The sequence below is a fragment of the Tachyglossus aculeatus genome, chromosome 2, assembly GCF_015852505.1.
Source record: "Tachyglossus aculeatus isolate mTacAcu1 chromosome 2, mTacAcu1.pri, whole genome shotgun sequence".
NCBI lineage: Eukaryota > Metazoa > Chordata > Mammalia > Monotremata > Tachyglossidae > Tachyglossus > Tachyglossus aculeatus.
Genome location: NC_052067.1, coordinates 136,011,971 through 136,028,837, shown reverse-complemented (window position 1 = coordinate 136,028,837; position 16,867 = coordinate 136,011,971). Strand labels below are relative to the sequence as shown.

The following is a 16,867-nucleotide window of genomic DNA, read 5'->3' as shown; positions in this document are numbered from 1 at the left end:
GTTGTTGGGTAGGGACTATATACGTTGCCGACTTATACTTCCCAAGCGCTTAGTACAGTGCTCTGCACACAGTAAGCACTCAATAAATATGACTGACTGACTGAATGAATGAATGTGAGTTGAATGAGAGAAAGAAGTCAAGAATAACACCAAGATGACGGGTTTTTGATACTGTAAGGATGGTCGTGCCATCTACAGTGATGATGGGAAAGTGACAAGAAGAACCAGGTTTGCGTGGGAAGCTAAGGAGTTCTGTTTTGGATATGTTAAGCTAGAGTTGGTGGGAGGACATCAAAGTAGCAATGTCTTGAAGGCAGGAGAAAATGTTAGACTGCAGAGAGAGAGAGAGAGAGATCAGGGCTGGACACAACACATCATCTCACAGGCCTGGGAAACCCTGCAACCTTATATTCCCTGTGTTCAGACTGTGCTCTGACTGTGCTGGGAAGGGAAAGCTGTCTGGGTTACCTGGAGGTCTGCTGCCCAGTCCAGCTCCCCACACAGTTGGAGAAACATTCGTCCTCTGGGAACACATTAATAAGGGCCCAGTGTTTCCAGGATTTCTCCTCAGGAATTAATGCTTAATATGCCACAGGAATTAATGGCTAATATGCAGTGAAATACCCTCCTCTTCACATTCAGCAGACCACTGCGCTTCCCATCTTCAGAGTCCTTCTGAAATTTTAGAGTAGTGGCTACAGCACTGGCCTGGGTGTCAGGAGGTCATGGGTTCTAATTCTGACTATCACTTGTCTAAGATGTGGTCTTTGGCAAGTCACTTCACTTCTCTGTGCCTCAGTTACCTCATCTGTAAAATGGGGATGAAGACTGAGCCCCATGCAGGACAAGGACTGTTCCAAACCTATTTGCTTGTATCCACCCCAGTGCTAATAAAGTGCCTAGTTTATATTAAGCACTTAACAAATACCACCATTATTATTATTATTATTACTTCTTCCCTAGGCGTCTTCCCTTTTTCATCTCCCTACTCCATCTCCTTACTATCACCTCAGCACCGCATTAATATTATTATAATTATAGTATTATAATTCTGCATTATTATTATTATTATTATTATTATCATTATTATTAGTATTATTAGTATCATTATTACTATTATTATCTTATCTGTTAAGTGCTTACTATATGTCAAGCATTGTTCCAAGTGCTGGAGGTGCTGGAGTAGACATAAGTTAATCAGGTCAGACACAGTCCCTGTCCCACATGGAGCTCAAAGTCAAAGCAGGAGGGAGAACAAATATTGAATCCCCATTTTACGGAAGAGGAGACTGAGGCACAGAGAAGTAAAGTGACTTGCCCCGGGTCATATTACAGGAGAGAAGAGGTGCCAGGATTAGAACCCAGGTTTCCTGATTTCCAGACCTGTGGCCTTTCCACCAGGCCAAACTGGTTCTCTGTGGGGGTGACAAGCTCTCTTCAGCATCCTGGAAAAATTCCCCTGGCATTAGGCCATCCCATATCATCTCCTAGAGCAAACTTCCTAGGGCCCAGTGATGTGCTGGCTGATGTAATTTAGGTACCAGATAAAGGAAGCAGAATCAGAGTCATCAGTATTTATTAGGTTCCTTCCCAAGAGGGACTTAGCAGAGGTGTTCTGAGGATAAGATACGTGTGGAGCCTACTATGTATTTCAGTGCTGTACTGAGCATCTACTAGGTATAGAGTTCTGACCCGGGCATCTACTGTTCATCAAAAACTATACTGACAACCTGCTGTGGGCAGCACATTATATTAGGCTGTTTGAGTACCCACAGAAAGAAAAGAAAACATGGTCTCTGCCTCCAGTAAGCTTGCACGCTAGTGGGCAAGTCAAGCAAACTTCATCTGATAAGCACGTGGACAATGAAGGGTGGGGGCGAAGGAGCTAGACACGACCTCAGGAGGGAGGGTATGAGATCATCCAAGGAAGGAATTTTCTGAATATGATGGCTGTGTCATGGAGGGACAGAGTCAAGTTCCCTTCTGGGGGTCGTGAAACATAGCAGAAGGACTGGAGATGGGCTTTGGTGTAGCAGGGGTATTGACCGAATGGGGCAGTTCCACCCATAAGATCCTTCCTCAGGATTACAAAGAACACTGTTGGTATTCCCCAAGTAATAATAGTTATAGTTATAACTGTGGTATTTGTTAAGCACTTACTATCTGCAAGACACTGTTCTAAGCACTGGAGTGGATACAGACAAATCGGGTTGGACATAGTCTCTGTCCCACGTGGGACTCACAGTCTCAATCCCCATTTTACAGGTGAAGGAACTGAGGCACAGAGAAGCAAAGTGACATGCTCAAGGTCACAAAGCAAACAAGTGGCAGAGCCGGGACTAAAACCCATGATCCTCTGACTCTTGGGCCCATGCTCTATCCACTACACCACCTGATTATCTTGTATCTACCCCAGCGCTTAGTACGGTGCTCAGCACATAGTGAGCACTTAACAGGTATCATTATTATTATTATCCTTACAGTCTCACAAACCCATCACCTTGGTGTTATTCTTGACTTCTTTCTCTCATTCAGCCCACGTATTCAATTATTAAAGATCTCAGGCCTGGATTGACCAGATGCCCTTTTCCAGACTTACAGGAACAGACTCTCCGGGGCTTCAGAGCTAGCCCAGCCTTGAGACTAGGCTTCTGGTCCCCTCCTGACTCCAAGGTCTTGTCCCCTGCTCCCTATCCAGTAGCTCGACTCCATCTCCTCCCCAAATCTATAGAAAGTAAATAGTGGCACAAAGCTGAGTCACATCTTGGATAGAGTCCCTCGAAGGGAGAACATGGTGATAACCCGAAGCCGGATCTCCTTGGTCTTGGCTCCGTAGATGATGGGATTGACAACGGTGGGCACCAGGAGGTAGAAGTTGGCCAGGAGAATGTGGACGTAGGGAGTGAGGTGGTGGCCATACCTGTGCCCCAGGAAGGAGAAGAGGGCCAGCGTGTAGGTGAGCATTATGATGATGATGTGGGCCGTGCAGGTGTTGAACGCCTTGAGGCGGGCCTCCTTCCCTGGCAGCCGGAAGACAGCCTTGAAGATCAGCGTGTAAGAGGTGGTGATGAATGAGCTGTCGAACCAGAAGATGATGAACACCACAGCAAGACCGTATATCCTGTTGACCCTGGTGTCGTCGGTGGCCAGTTTCAGTACAGCCATGTGCTCGCAGTAAGTGTGGGGGACCACTATGGAGCGGAAGGAGCTCACTCTCACCTTGATGAGGAAAAGGAAGGGCAAAATCATGAACACACCCCTCAGCACCACCAGAAGCCCGATCCCCAGGAGAATATTGGGGGTGAGGATACTGGAGTATCTCAGGGGGTGGCAGATGGCTACGTAGCGGTCCAGAGCCATTGCCACCAGGATCCCGGTTTCAAATGCTGCCAGGACGTGGACAAAGAACATCTGGGCTAGGCAGGAGTTGAACTGGATCTCCCTGAGGTTGAACCAGAAGATGCCCAACGTTTTGGGGACGATGGTTGGGCAGATGCCTAGGTCGTTGAGGGCCAGCATGGCCAGGAGGAGATACATGGGCTGATGGAGTTCTGGGTTTCTCTTGATGATGATCAGCACGGTGCTGTTCCCTAGGACAGCCACAGTGAACATGGCGCAAAAGGGGATTCCGATCCAGTGCTGTACGGACTCCAAGCCAGGAATTCCCAGCAGGGTGAATGACTGTGGGTTGATGTAGGTTTCATTGGGAGCTGCCATGATAATTCTGTCACCTGCAGGGAGGGACAGAGGAGGACAACAAGGGAAAACTGAGTCATTTGTTTAGAGTCCAAAAGGGACCACACATGGCAACCTCCTTATGGGTAGGCAACATGTTTTACTCTCCCAAGTGCTTAGCACAGTGCCCCACCCACAGTATGTGCTCAATAAATACCATAGGTTTATTGTTATATTGCACTCTCCCAAGCCCTCAGTACAGTGCTCTGCATACAGTAAGATCTCAATAAATACCACTGATTGATTAATTGATTGATTGATTTCAGGGGGCAGCATCATCCATACACCCCCAGACACAGCCAGCCACTAGTATCCAAGAAGACTGTTTTACTGCCACCCTCTATCTACCCTTCACTGCCAGCCTCCTTTTCCAACACTGGTATATCATGGCCAAGCACAATGTCTACAGGAAGTCAGAGTTTGAGGTAGGATGTGGTCATGACTCTACGGGAAACTAACTGAGGACTTAGTGACCCCATCCTTTCCCTTTGCAGTTCTTGGCTTCTCGACCTTACCCTGGGCCCACCCAGAGCAGGGCACATCGAAAAGTGTGGCCTAATGGATAGAGCACGGGCCTGGGCGTAAGAAGGACCTGGCTTCTAATCCAGACTCTGCCAGTTGTCTGCTGTGTGGCCTTGATCAAGTCACTTCACTTCATTCATTCACTCATTCATTCATTCATTTATTCAATCTTATTTATTGAGCACTTACTGTGTGCAGAGCGTTTGGAAAGTACAATTCGGCAACAGATAGAGACCATCCCTACCCAACAACAGTCTCACAGTCTAGAAGGGGGAGACAGACAACAAAACAAAACAAGTAGACAGGTGTCAATACCATCAAAATAGATAAATAGAATTATAGATATATGCACATTATTAATAAAATAAGAGTAATAAATATGGACAAATATACACAAGTGCTGTGGGGAGGGGAAGGGGATAGGGTAAAGGGAGGGAGTGGGGGTGATGAGGGTAGGAGGAGCAGAGGAAAAAAGGGGGGCTCAGTCTGGGTAGGCCTCCTGGAGGATGTGAGCTCTCGGTAGGACTTTGAAGGGAGGAAGAGAGCTATTTTGGCAGATGTGTGGAGGGAGGACATTCCTGGACAGTGGTAGGAAGTGGGCCAAGGGTTGACTGTGGGACAGGCGAGAATGAGGCACAGTGAGGAGGTTAGTGGCAGAGGAGTGGAGTGTGCGGGCTGGGCTGTAGAATGAGAGAAGGGAGGTGAGTTAGGAGGGGGCAAGGTGATGGAGAGCTTTGAAGCCAATAGTGAGGAATTTTTGCTTCATGTGAAGGTTGATAGGCAACCACTGGAGATTTTTGAGGAGGGGAGTGACATGCCTAGAGTGTTTCTGTAGAAATACAATCCGGGCAGCAGAGTGAAGTATAGACAGAAGCGGGGACAGACAGGAGGATGGGAGATCAGAAAGTAGGCTGATACAGTAATCCAGTTGGGATAGGATGAGAAATTGAACCACTGTTCTGAGTGCTGGGGGGGATACAAAATAATCAGGTTGTCCCACATGGGGCTCACTGTCTTAATCCCCACTTAACAGATGAGGTAACTGAGACCCAGAGAAGTGAAGTGACTTGCCCAAAGTCACACAGCTGACATATGGCAGAGCTGGGATTAGAACCCACGACCTCTGACTCCCAAGCCCAGGTTCTTTCCACTGATCCCTATTGCTTCTCACTTCTCTGTGCCTCAGTTGTGTCATCTGTAAAATAGAGATCGAGATTGAGCCCTATGTAGGCTTTTCCAAACCGATTTGCTTATATCCACTTAGTAAGCGCTTAACATATGCCACAGTTACTAATATTTTCCTAATCCCATGCCCACCACTTGTCTTCTGTGTGACCTTGGACAAATCACTTCACTTCTCTGGGTCTCAGTTGCCTCTTCTTTAAAACGGGGATTGAGACTGTGAGCCCCATGTGGGTCAGTGACTGTGTTTGACCCGATTTGCTTGTGTCCACTCCTGCGCTTAATATAATACCTGGTACATAGTAAACCCTTATCAAATACTACTACTACTACTACTATTATTATTATTATTATTATTATTATTACTATCCTTGCCCAGACTAGAACATCTCTGGGTTGGCTAGCATGTTCTCCCCTTCCCCTGCATGATGCAGCCTGAGAAACTTGGAGGAATCTCCTTTTCCCTTCCCCTGTAGAACCATCAAAGAGAGAAACAAACTGTTGGGCCCTGTCTCGAAGAGGGCTCAAAGAACTGAATGCTGCAATGAGCGCTCCATTTCCCACCCACAACCCTCCCACTCTGGCCTCAAGGGTAGAGAAACCTCCTTCCTCCCCTCCTAATTCTGAGGAGCAGCAAATTTTTCACAGGGTAAAATTAACCAACTCCTGCAACATCCTCCCTTCTGTCAGGGACTCAATGGCATGGTTTTCTCACAGACCTCTTGTGATTAAAGAAAAAGACTGCTAAAGAAAAAGACCTGCTCGGCTACTTCAAGTAACTGTGACATGAAAATGGCATGACACGGGCCTGGGAGTCAGAAGACCTGGGTTCTTAATCTGGCTTCACCATTTGTCTTCTGTTTGACCTTGGGCGAGTCACTTAACTTCTATGGAACGTGAATGCATAAATACGATTGAATTAATGAATGAATGAAGACTGAACTCCTTGTCTTCCCTCCCAAACCCTGCCCTCTCCCTGACTTTCCCATCACTGTTGACGACATTACCATCCTTCCCGTCTCACAAGCCCCCAACCTTGGTGTCATCCTCGACTCCGCTCTCTCATTCACCCCTCACATCCAAGCCATCACCAAAACCTGCTGGTCTCAGCTCCGCAACATTGCCAAGATCCACCCTTTCCTCTCCATCCAAACCGCTACCCTGCTCATTCAAGCTCTCATCCTATCCCGTCTGGACTACTGTATCAGCCTCCTCTCCGATCTCCCATCCTCCCGTCTCTCCCTACTTCAATCCATACTTCATGCCGCTGCCCGGATTGTCTTTGTCCAGAAATGCTCTGGGCATGTTACTCCCCTCCTCAAAAATCTCCAGTGGCTACCAATCAATCTGCACATCAGGCAGAAACTCCTCACCCTGGGCTTCAAGGCTCCCCATCACCTCGCCCCCTCCTACCTCACCTCCCTTCTCTCCTTCTACAGCCCAGCCTGCACCCTCCACTCCTCTGCCGCTAATCTCCTCACCATCCCTCGTTCTCGCCTGTCCCACCGTCGACCCCCGGCCCACGTTATCCCCCTGACCTGGAATGCCCTCCCTCCCCACATCCATCAAGCTAGCTCTCTTCCTTCCTTCAAGGCCCTACTGATAGCTCACCTCCTCCAGGAGGCCTTCCCAGACTGAGCCCCTTCCTTCCTCTCCCCCTCATCCCCCTCTCCATTCCCCCGTCTTACCTCCTTCCCTTCCCCACAGCACCTGTATATATGTATATATGTTTGTACATATTTATTACTCTATTTTACTTGTACATATCTATTCTATTTATTTGATTTTGTTAATATGTTTGGTTTTGTTCTCTGTCTCCCCCTTCTAGACTGTGAGATCACTGTTGGGTAGGGACTGTCTCTGTATGTTGCCAACTTGTACTTCCCAAGTGCTTAGTATATTGCTCTGCACACAGTAAGTGCTCAATAAATACGATTGATTGATTGAATGAACTCGGTTTCTTCATCTGTAAAATGGGGATTCAATATTAGTTCTCCCTCTTATTTAGACCTTGATCCCTGTGAGGGAGGGGGACTGTTCCAATTTGATCTACTCCAGCATTTGAAACTGTGTCTGACACATAGTAAGTGCTTAACAAATACCATTATTAAAGTAGCCAAGGACTTACTTCATGTGTGCACAGTCAAGGGACTTCTCATCACTCATTAGACTTCTCAGGCACACCAAACACATTCGTTCATTCAGTCATATCTATTGAGTACTTACTGTGTGCAGAGCACTGTACTCTTGGGAGAGTATGATACAGAAGTATAACAGACACATTCCCTGCCCACAAACAACTTTAGTCTAGAGAACAAGCTTAAAGTCTAGAGGGCATACACTTGTATAAAATTCATTCTCAGGAGCAGCAATTTCAAATCTGGGTGGGAGTGGGATGGAGGGAGGAGAGAGAAAGACAGAGAGAGAGAGAGAGAGAGAGAGAGAGAGAGAGTGTGTGTGTGTGTGTGTGTGTGTGTGTGTGTTTACACCCATGAATAGATGTGTTTGAGTTTGTGTTAAGAATGTGAATTTCAGTTCCCAAGTTGGAGTGGAGACCATTTTAGAGCTGCTGGTCCTGAGTTTGTAGCTGTTTTCACGTTTAAGAATGGTGGAAGTAGTAGCAGAGGTGATGAGGGGGAACCAGAGTACCACCATGGTGCCAGATCTAGCAAGACACATTTCATTTTTTTGATTTCTTAGGTATCATTTGCTCAACTTGCTGTTAAAGGATCATTTTGGGGCTAGGGGTTGCTCTGAATGATAATGAAAATAATGATGATGACAATGATCATGATAATAATATTTGTTAAATGCTTACTAAGTGCCAAGCACTGTACAAGAACTAGGGTAGATACAAGGTAATCAGGTTGGACACAGTCCCTGCCCCACATGGAGTTCACAGTTAAAAGGGGAACAGGAATAAATATTTAATCCCCATTTTATAGATGAGGAAACTGAGGACTAAAGAAGTCAAGTGATTTATGATAGAAGATAGATTGAAGAAGATAGAAGTCAAGTGATAAAAATGATTGAATGAGTGAATTGGTTTGTCCATGGTCACCCAGCAGGCAAGTAGTGGAGCCAGGATTTGAGCCCAGATACAGGGGAAAAGGTCCCCATCTCAGAACACTGACACCTTGGATTACACGGAGCATGTGCGGGACCTGGAAATGGATAGTAACCAAATGTTCAGGTCCCAGCCCACTGAAAGGGAAGTTCCCAGGGTCCCTTGTTTGTCAAATATTGCCATAAAAACTAATCAGCTACATGGGGGGATAAAATCCCAGTTAGCCTCGACCTGCACATACTGATGGACAGGGTGGAAAGAAGGAGGGTGAGGAGTGGCTCCCGAAACACAGTATGATTTGGATTTGGATTTAGATCCTGGCTGGTGAGTGTGGGATTCATAGGAGAAGTTGCAAACCCCAAGGTAGGTGACTCTTCTCTCTGCCTGACCCCGGAGGACAGCCAGGTCAGCCAGGATGAGAAGCAACACAACAAAGTGAAGGATTGAGATTGGCCACAGTCGTGATCCCTTGATTTCCAAGGAGCACACACAATGCAAATTCACCCATTACACAAACACACGCATGGCAAACTATTCATTGGGATAGTCAGGAAGGGGGACCAATCCTGTCCTAATCCTCCTCGACCTCTCAGCTGCCTTTGACACTGTGGACCACCCCCTTCTCCTCAACATGTTATCTGACCTTGGCTTCACAGACTCCGTCCTCTCCTGGTTCTCCTCTTATCTCTCCGGTCGTTCTTTCTCAGTCTCTTTTGCAGGCTCCTCCTCCCCCTCCCATCCTCTTACTGTGGGGGTTCCCCAAGGTTCAGTGCTTGGTCCCCTTCTGTTCTCAATATACACTCACTCCCTTGGTGACCTCATTCGCTCCCACGGCTTCAACTATCATCTCTACGCTGATGACACCCAGATCTACATCTCTGCCCCTGCTCTCTCCCCCTCCCTCCAGGCTTGCATCTCCTCCTGCCTTCAGGACATCTCCATCTGGATGTCCGCCCGCCACCTAAAGCTCAACATGTCGAAGACTGAGCTCCTTGTCTTCCCTCCCAAACCTTGTTCTCTCCCTGATTTTCCCATCTCTGTTGACGGCACTACCATCCTTCCCATCTCACAAGCCCGCAACCTTGGTGTCATCCTCGACTCCGCTCTCTCATTCACCCCTCACATCCAAGCCGTCACCAAAACCTGCCGGTCTCAGCTCTGCAACATTGCCAAGATCCGCCCTTTCCTCTCCATCCAAACCGCTACCCTGCTCATTCAAACTCTCATCCTATCCCGTCTGGACTACTGCACTAGCCTTCTCTCTGATCTCCCATCCTCGTGTCTCTCTCCACTTCAATCCATACTTCATGCTGCTGCCCGGATTATCTTTGTCCAGAAACGCTCTGGACATATTACTCCCCTCCTCAAAAACCTCCAATGGCTACCGATCAATCTGCGCATCAGGCAGAAACTCCTCACCCTGGGCTTCAAGGCTCTCCATCACCTCGCCCCCTCCTACCTCACCTCCCTTCTCTCCTTCTACTGCCCAGCCCGCACCCTCCGCTCCTCCACCACTAATCTCCTCACTGTACCTCGCTCTCGCCTGTCCCGCCATCGACCCCCAGCCCACGTCATCCCCCGGGCCTGAAATGCCCTCCCTCTGCCCATCCGCCAAGCTAGCTCTCTTCCTCCCTTCAAGGCCCTGCTGAGAGCTCACCTCCTCCAGGAGGCCTTCCCAGACTGAGCCCCTTCTTTCCTCTCCCCCTCGTCCCCCTCTCCATCCCCCCGTCTTACCTCCTTCCCTTCTCCACAGCACCTGTATATATGTATGTATGGTTGTACATATTTATTACTCTATTTATTTATTTATTTATTTATTTTACTTGTACATTTCTATCCTACTTATTTTATTTTGTTGGTATGTTTGGTTCTGTTCTCTGTCTCCCCCTTTTAGACTGTGAGCCCACTGTTGGGTAGGGACTGTCTCTATGTGATGCCAATTTGTACTTCCCAAGCACTTAGTACAGTGCTCTGCACATAGTAAGCGCTCAATAAATACGATTGATTGATTGATTGATTGACCAAAAGGGAATGGGAATTGGAGTGGGGGAGAGGGTGGAATGGAGCTTGGGGGTGGCGGACAGGTTTTAAGAAGCTGATGGTTTGTCACGAACCAATTGAGGGGGACTTGCAGCTTTCTCTGGAAGCTTTTAGGTGTTGTCAGAGATTCCATTTGAGTGTGGCTGGGACAGGAGTCCACATGAACAGTAGAGGAGAAAACGATGTTTTCTCCTTCTGGAGCTGGAAATGTAGAGGGATCCAAAGCTGGCACTGTGACCATCCTCACCCACACCTACACAAAGCAAGGATGCCACAGCAGACTCACCTGCCACAAAGCTACACCAACTCACAAATCAAACTCACACAAGCAAACCCCTTATGCACACAGCACAATGTATGGACTTTTTCTACTGGAGAAACACTAGGAAAATTGAGTCGCAATGCTGGCTTTCAGAGTTGGGATCATTTCCTCTCCATAAGCTCCACCATCCTCTCTGTCTTAAGAGTTTCTACTATCTCTTCTGGGCTTCCCTTGGTTTCCGGTGCCCAGTTTTTTCTCCCTCCCAGTATCACCTACTGTCTGTCTCATGAACCATCTCCCCTCCTGCAGTGTCTGCCAGACAATACCTTTCCTGCTGGGCTGGAAGGTTGGATGTTTCTGGTGCAAGTTGGGGAAACTTCATGTCCCCAGGTGGACCCCCAGTGGTGGACCCCAGGGACAGATTCCAGGGACAAAGCATTCCTGGTCCAAGGCTGCACCTTGGATCTGGGGTTGTGGAGGAAAGGGGTGATTTCTGGCCAATGCAAACCTGTGAGGTAATTTTAAGCTAGGGAATGAGGGGTGGGGAGGGGAGGAAAGGGGAACACTGCTAGTGCAGGGCAGAGGGTTGTGGGGAGGAGGTAGAGTCTCCAACTCTTCCCCAGGGACCCATTTTTTCCCTGTCCACTAAAACCACCCACATCTACAGCATACCACACCTCTGAATTCTCAGCTGCTTCTTAAGGCTAGCCCATCTCACCCACCTAAGACCGCAGTCTACAGGGCCTACACATGTATAAAATTCTTTCTCAGGAGCAGCTATTTCAAATCTGGGTGGAAGTGGGATGGAGGGGGGGGGGGAGAGAGAGAGAGAGAGAGAGAGAGAGAGAGAGACCTTCCCTTGTTGCCTGGCTCTTGCCAATTCCCACTGTTCCTAACCCCAGCCCCTGCCCAGCACTCACTACTGAGGGTGCCCGCCCGGGCAAACCTGCTCTGGCAACTCCCTGGCTGGTCCCAAGTCCCACTAAATACACAAAACACAGGACAAGGGAGCCCTGGACTGGGGCTTTTGACCTAAACACTCCAATGGGATTGTGCAGCCCTACTGGGCTCAACTCAGTGGCTACAGAGGAGCAGCATGGCTACAGAGAAGCAGCGTGGCTACAGAGAACCTTTGTTGCTCAGTGGAAAGAGCCCGGGCTTGGGAGTCAGAGGCCATGGGTTCTTATCTCAGCTCCGTCGCTTGTCAGTTGTGTGATTTTGGGCAAGTCACTTCACTTCTCTGGGCCTCAGTTACCTCATCTGTAAAATGGGGATTAAGACTGTGAGCCCCATGTGGGACAACCTGATCATCTTGTATCCTCCCCAGTGCTTAGAACAGTGCTTGGCACATAGTAAGCCCTTAACGAATACCATTATTATTATTATTACATTTGTACACATGGCTGACAAACATAGGGAGATCACTCTTCAGGTGGCAGGAACATGGGCTGAGAATAATAATAAGTGTTTATTTGCTTGTTTGTTTGTTTTATGACATTTGTTAAGCACTTCCTATGTGCCAGACACTGTTCTAAGCCCTGGGGTAGTAATAATAATAATGATGGTATTTCATTCATTCATTCATTCAATCGTATTTATTGAGCGCTTACTGTGTGCAGTGTACTAAGTATGTATTTGTTGAACCCTTGTTGTGTGTCAAGCACTGTTCTAAGCACTGGAGTAGATCCAAGCTAATCAAGTTGGACAAAATCCCTGTCCCACATGGGGCTTCCAGTCTTAATCCTCATCTTACAGAAGAGGTAACTGAGACACGGAGAAAAGAAGTGACATGCCCAAAATCACACAGCAGACAAGTGGTTCCTTCTGACTCCCAGGCCCATGTTCAAGTCAATTAGGTTGGACATAGTCCCTGACCTGCATGGGGGTCACAGTCTTAAGTAAGAGGATAGAATAGGTATTGAATTCCCATTGTAGAGGTGAGGAAGCTGAGGCACAGAGAAGTTAAGTGATTTGCCCGAGATCACATAGCAGACAATAGGTGGAGCAATTGGCAAAGCCTCTATTAGAATTCAGGTCCTCTGAATCCCAGGCCCATGCTATTTCCACGAGGCTGCTTCTCCAGACAATAACTGTGGCTTTTGTTAAGTGCTTACTATGTGCCAAGGACTGTACTAAGGGCTGGGATAAATAGAAGATAATCGGCATGAAATAGTCCCTATCCCACACAGTGCTTTCATTATAAGGGGGAGGAAAAACATATTGTAATCCCCATTTAAAAAATGCAGAAACTGAAGCACTCAGAAGCTCAGTGTCGTTCCCAAGGTCTCAAGCCAGGCAGGTGGTGGAGCTGAGATTAGAACCCAGACCCCTGACTTCCAGGACTGTGCTCTGTCCACCAGTCCATGCTGCTGTACTGGAACCCAACTTCCCTGTCTGGAGTTTTGAGCACGAGGAGGCTCCCTCCCTCCAGAAAGCCAAGTATCATAAGAACCCTCTGAGGACCTGGGGTCTAATCCTGGCTCTGGCACTTGTCTCCTGTGTGACCTTGGAAAAGTCACTTGTCTGTGTCTCAGTTCCCTCATCTGTAAAATGGTGATTAAGAGGGTGAGCCCCACATGGGACAACTTGATTACCTCGTATCTACCCCAGTGCTTAGCACGTGGTAAGTGCTTAACAAATACCATCATTATTATTATTATTATTACTGATTATTTGAGTGTTCTGTGTGCAGAGCAATGTACTAAGTACTTAAGAGAGCACATTCTAGGAAGTAGACATAGTCTCCTTACTAGAGAAGCAGCGTGGCTAAGTGGCAAGAGCCCAGGTTTAGGAGTCAGAGGTCATGGATTCTAATCCCACCTTCCCAATGTGTCAGCTGTGTGACTTTGGGCAAGTCACTTAACTTCTCAGTGCCTCAGTTACCTCATCTGTAAAATGGGGATTGAGACAGTGAACCCTATGTGGGACAGCCTGATTACCCTGTATCTACCCCAGCACTTAGAACAGTGCTCGGCACATAGTAAGTGCCTAACAAATACCAACATCCTCATCATCAGTCCCTGCCCTCCAGGGACTACTGTTACTTCTACTATTACTACTCCCAATACTACTACTATTACTACTTCTACTGCTGCTTCCCCCAAGGAATTTACAATCTAGTTGGGGAGACAGATATTAAAGTAAATTACAATTAGGGGAAGGAGCAGAGTATAAGAATATGTATGTAAGGGCTGTAGAGCTGGGGGTGGGGTGAAATCAAAGTGGTTCAGACCCAAGATCATAGGTGACCCAAAATGGAGGGAGAATACAGTGGGGAGGTAAAAAATTAGTCAGGGAAAGCTTCCTGGAGGAGATGTGATTTTGAAAGATGCAGAGTGGTGGCCTGTATATTCCTTGAAGGCAGGGTATATATCTATCAACTCTATTTTTATTATTATTGCTGATAATGAAGTGCTAGGGCAAATAAAAGATAATCAGATCTAATATAGGGCTCAATGTCTAAGTAGGAGGAAGAACTGGTATTGAATGCCGGCTCCATCACTCTGCTGAGTGAACTTGGGCAAGTCATCTAACTTCTCTGGGCCTCAGGTACCTCATCTGTAAAATAGGGATTAAGACTGGGAGCCCCATGAGGGACAGGGACGGTGTCCAACCTGATTAGTTTGCATCTACCCCAGCACTTAGTATGGTGCTTAACGCTGTATAGTAAGCGCTTAACAAATACGATAAAAAAGTGTCCCCATTTTGCAGATGAGAGAACTGAGGCACAGAGAAGTTAAGTGATATGCCCAAGGTCACACAGCAGATAAATGGCAAAGGTGTGATTAAATTGTATGCAAATCCTCTGACTCCCAGCCCTGTGCTCTTTCCACGAGGCTATGCTGCTATTGTATTATACTCTCCAAAATTCTTAGTACAGTGTTCTGCACGCAGCAAGCACTCAATAAATACCCTTGATTTACTGATTAGTCTGTGGGTTATGAAAAGGAAAGGAGTTTCAAGCAGGAGGGGTCAACGGTGAGAAAGATGAGATTGAGACACTGATTGATTGCTATGGCACTTGAACAGAGTCCATGTGTTCCTTATTCTGTGCCCTCTGGCCTCCCCGAACAGCCTTAGTCTGAATCAGGATTCCCCATTGCCAGCTCTGCCCCACCACAGTGACCTGGGGGTCTTCAGCCTAAGGGTCACCATGTGTCTTTCCTCCCTAAGCAGATGCCATGGCCCTTCTCCATCACCATCTCCTAGGGAGATTGGGTGGTTCCTTCTCCCTGTCTACACCTCCCAGGGACTGGACCGAACTGCACCCCCCCACCCTCCACTGGCCCCCAAACTCTCAAGAACTCACCATTGTGTGGGTGGCACAGAGAGAGGCTGGAGATCTCAGGGTGGGAGAGGATGGGGATTGTGGGTTTCAGGTTGGGGATGGTGGAATGAGAGAAGCCGAAACCCGGGAAGGGTTATAAGGCCACTTTAGGGAGGCCCTGTTGGGGCCAGAGTCTGCAGGGGCCAGAAATGAGCTCAGCAGGTTCACTGTTGGAAAGAGTCCCACAAACTCTCATCTCAAGGGGAAGTCTGGTATTCTGGGTCCCAGGGATCTGACATTGTGGGGATCTGGGGAAAACCCACCCAGGGATCTAGCACTTTGCTCTGAAGAGTGGGAAGCAGCATGGCCTAGTCCTCCCCTCCCCGTCACCCCCCCTCCCTCCCACTGCCCTACTCCCTTCCCCTCCCCGCAGCACTTGTGTATATTTGTATGTATTTATTACTCTATTTATTTTATTAATGATGTGTATATAGCTATAATTCTATTTATCCTGATGGTATTGACACCTGTCTACTTGTTTTGTTTTGTTGTCTGTCTCCCCCTTCTAGACTGTGAGCCCATTGTTGGGTAGGGACCATTTCTGTATGTTGCCGATTTGTAGTTCCCTAGCGCTTAATACAGTACTCTGCACACAGTAAGTGCTCAATAAATATGATTGAACAAATGAGTGAATGAATGATAGAACATGAGCCTGGGAGTCAGAAGGTCATGGGTTCTAATCCTGGCTCCACCACTTGTCTGCTGTGTGGGCTTGGGCAAGTCACTTTACTTCTCTGTACCTCAGCTACCTCATCTGTAAAATGGAGATTGAGACTGTGAATCTCACAAGGGACAGGGACTGAGTCCACCCAATTTACTTGTATCCATCCCAGTGGTTATACAGTGCCTAACCCATAGTAAGCATAGGAAGCAACTTTTTCTAGTACTAAGGCAAAGCAGTAGCAGTTTTTGAGTAACTGGAAAGGGAAAGGCCTTCCCTTCCTTCAAGGCCTTCCCAGACTGAGCCCCCTCCTTCCTCTCCCCCTCTCTATCCCCCACACCCTACTTCCTTCCCCACCCCACAGCACCTGTATATATGTTTGTACAGATTTATTACTCTATTTATTTTACTTGTACATATTTACTATTCTATTTATTTTATTTTGTTAATATGTCTTGTTTTGTTGTCTGTCTCCACTTCTAGACTGTGAGCCCACTGTTGGGTAGGGACTGTCTCTATATGTTGCCAACTTGTACTTCCCAAGCGCTTAGTACAGTGCTCTGCACACAATAAGCGCTCAATAAATATGATTGAATGAATGAATGAACTTAACAAATATCATAATAGTAACAAATAATTGTTATTATTAAAACATAGCTGGCATCCCCAGCCCCTGTGATTTGGGGCCCTTCAATCCCAGATGTTTTGTGCAGTAGTCTCTCCAGACCAATGCCTCCTCCTCTGTCCAGCCCATCCTCCTCCATTCCCTACTTCTTGGTTCCCCTTCTCTCTGCCTGTTCCTCAGTCAATCAGTGCTATTCATTGAGCACTCACTCTGTGCAGAGTGCTGTACTAAGTGCCCGGGAGAGTACAAGAGTTAGAAGACATCCCTGACCTCAAGGAATTTACAGTCTAGAGGAGAAATTTACAATGGAGCAGGGAGCTCAGGGTATAGCAAAGGAGTTTGCAATCTGTGGACCGCAGGATTTAATCCTAATGAAGTATGAAATTGTGCCTTTGGCTTTTTTTCCTATTCCCCTTCTTAATTGGGCCCCATAGTCAATCAATCAA

At 47.4% G+C, this 16,867-nt stretch overlaps 1 protein-coding gene across 1 annotated transcript; it reads right to left on the bottom strand.

Annotated features, from left to right (window-relative positions):
* Positions 1-2,757: 2,757 nt before the first annotated feature.
* Positions 2,758-3,717, bottom strand: LOC119943120 (olfactory receptor 52A1-like). Its single transcript, XM_038763988.1, has one exon. It carries the CDS (start codon positions 3,715-3,717, stop codon positions 2,758-2,760), a length of 960 nt encoding a protein of 319 aa, XP_038619916.1.
* Between the last annotated feature and the right edge of the window lie 13,150 nt (positions 3,718-16,867).

Coding starts and splice junctions, on each gene's coding strand:
- LOC119943120 (XM_038763988.1), bottom strand. CDS start 3,717: ATGGCAGCTCCCAATGAAACCTACATCAACCCACAGTCATTCACCCTG.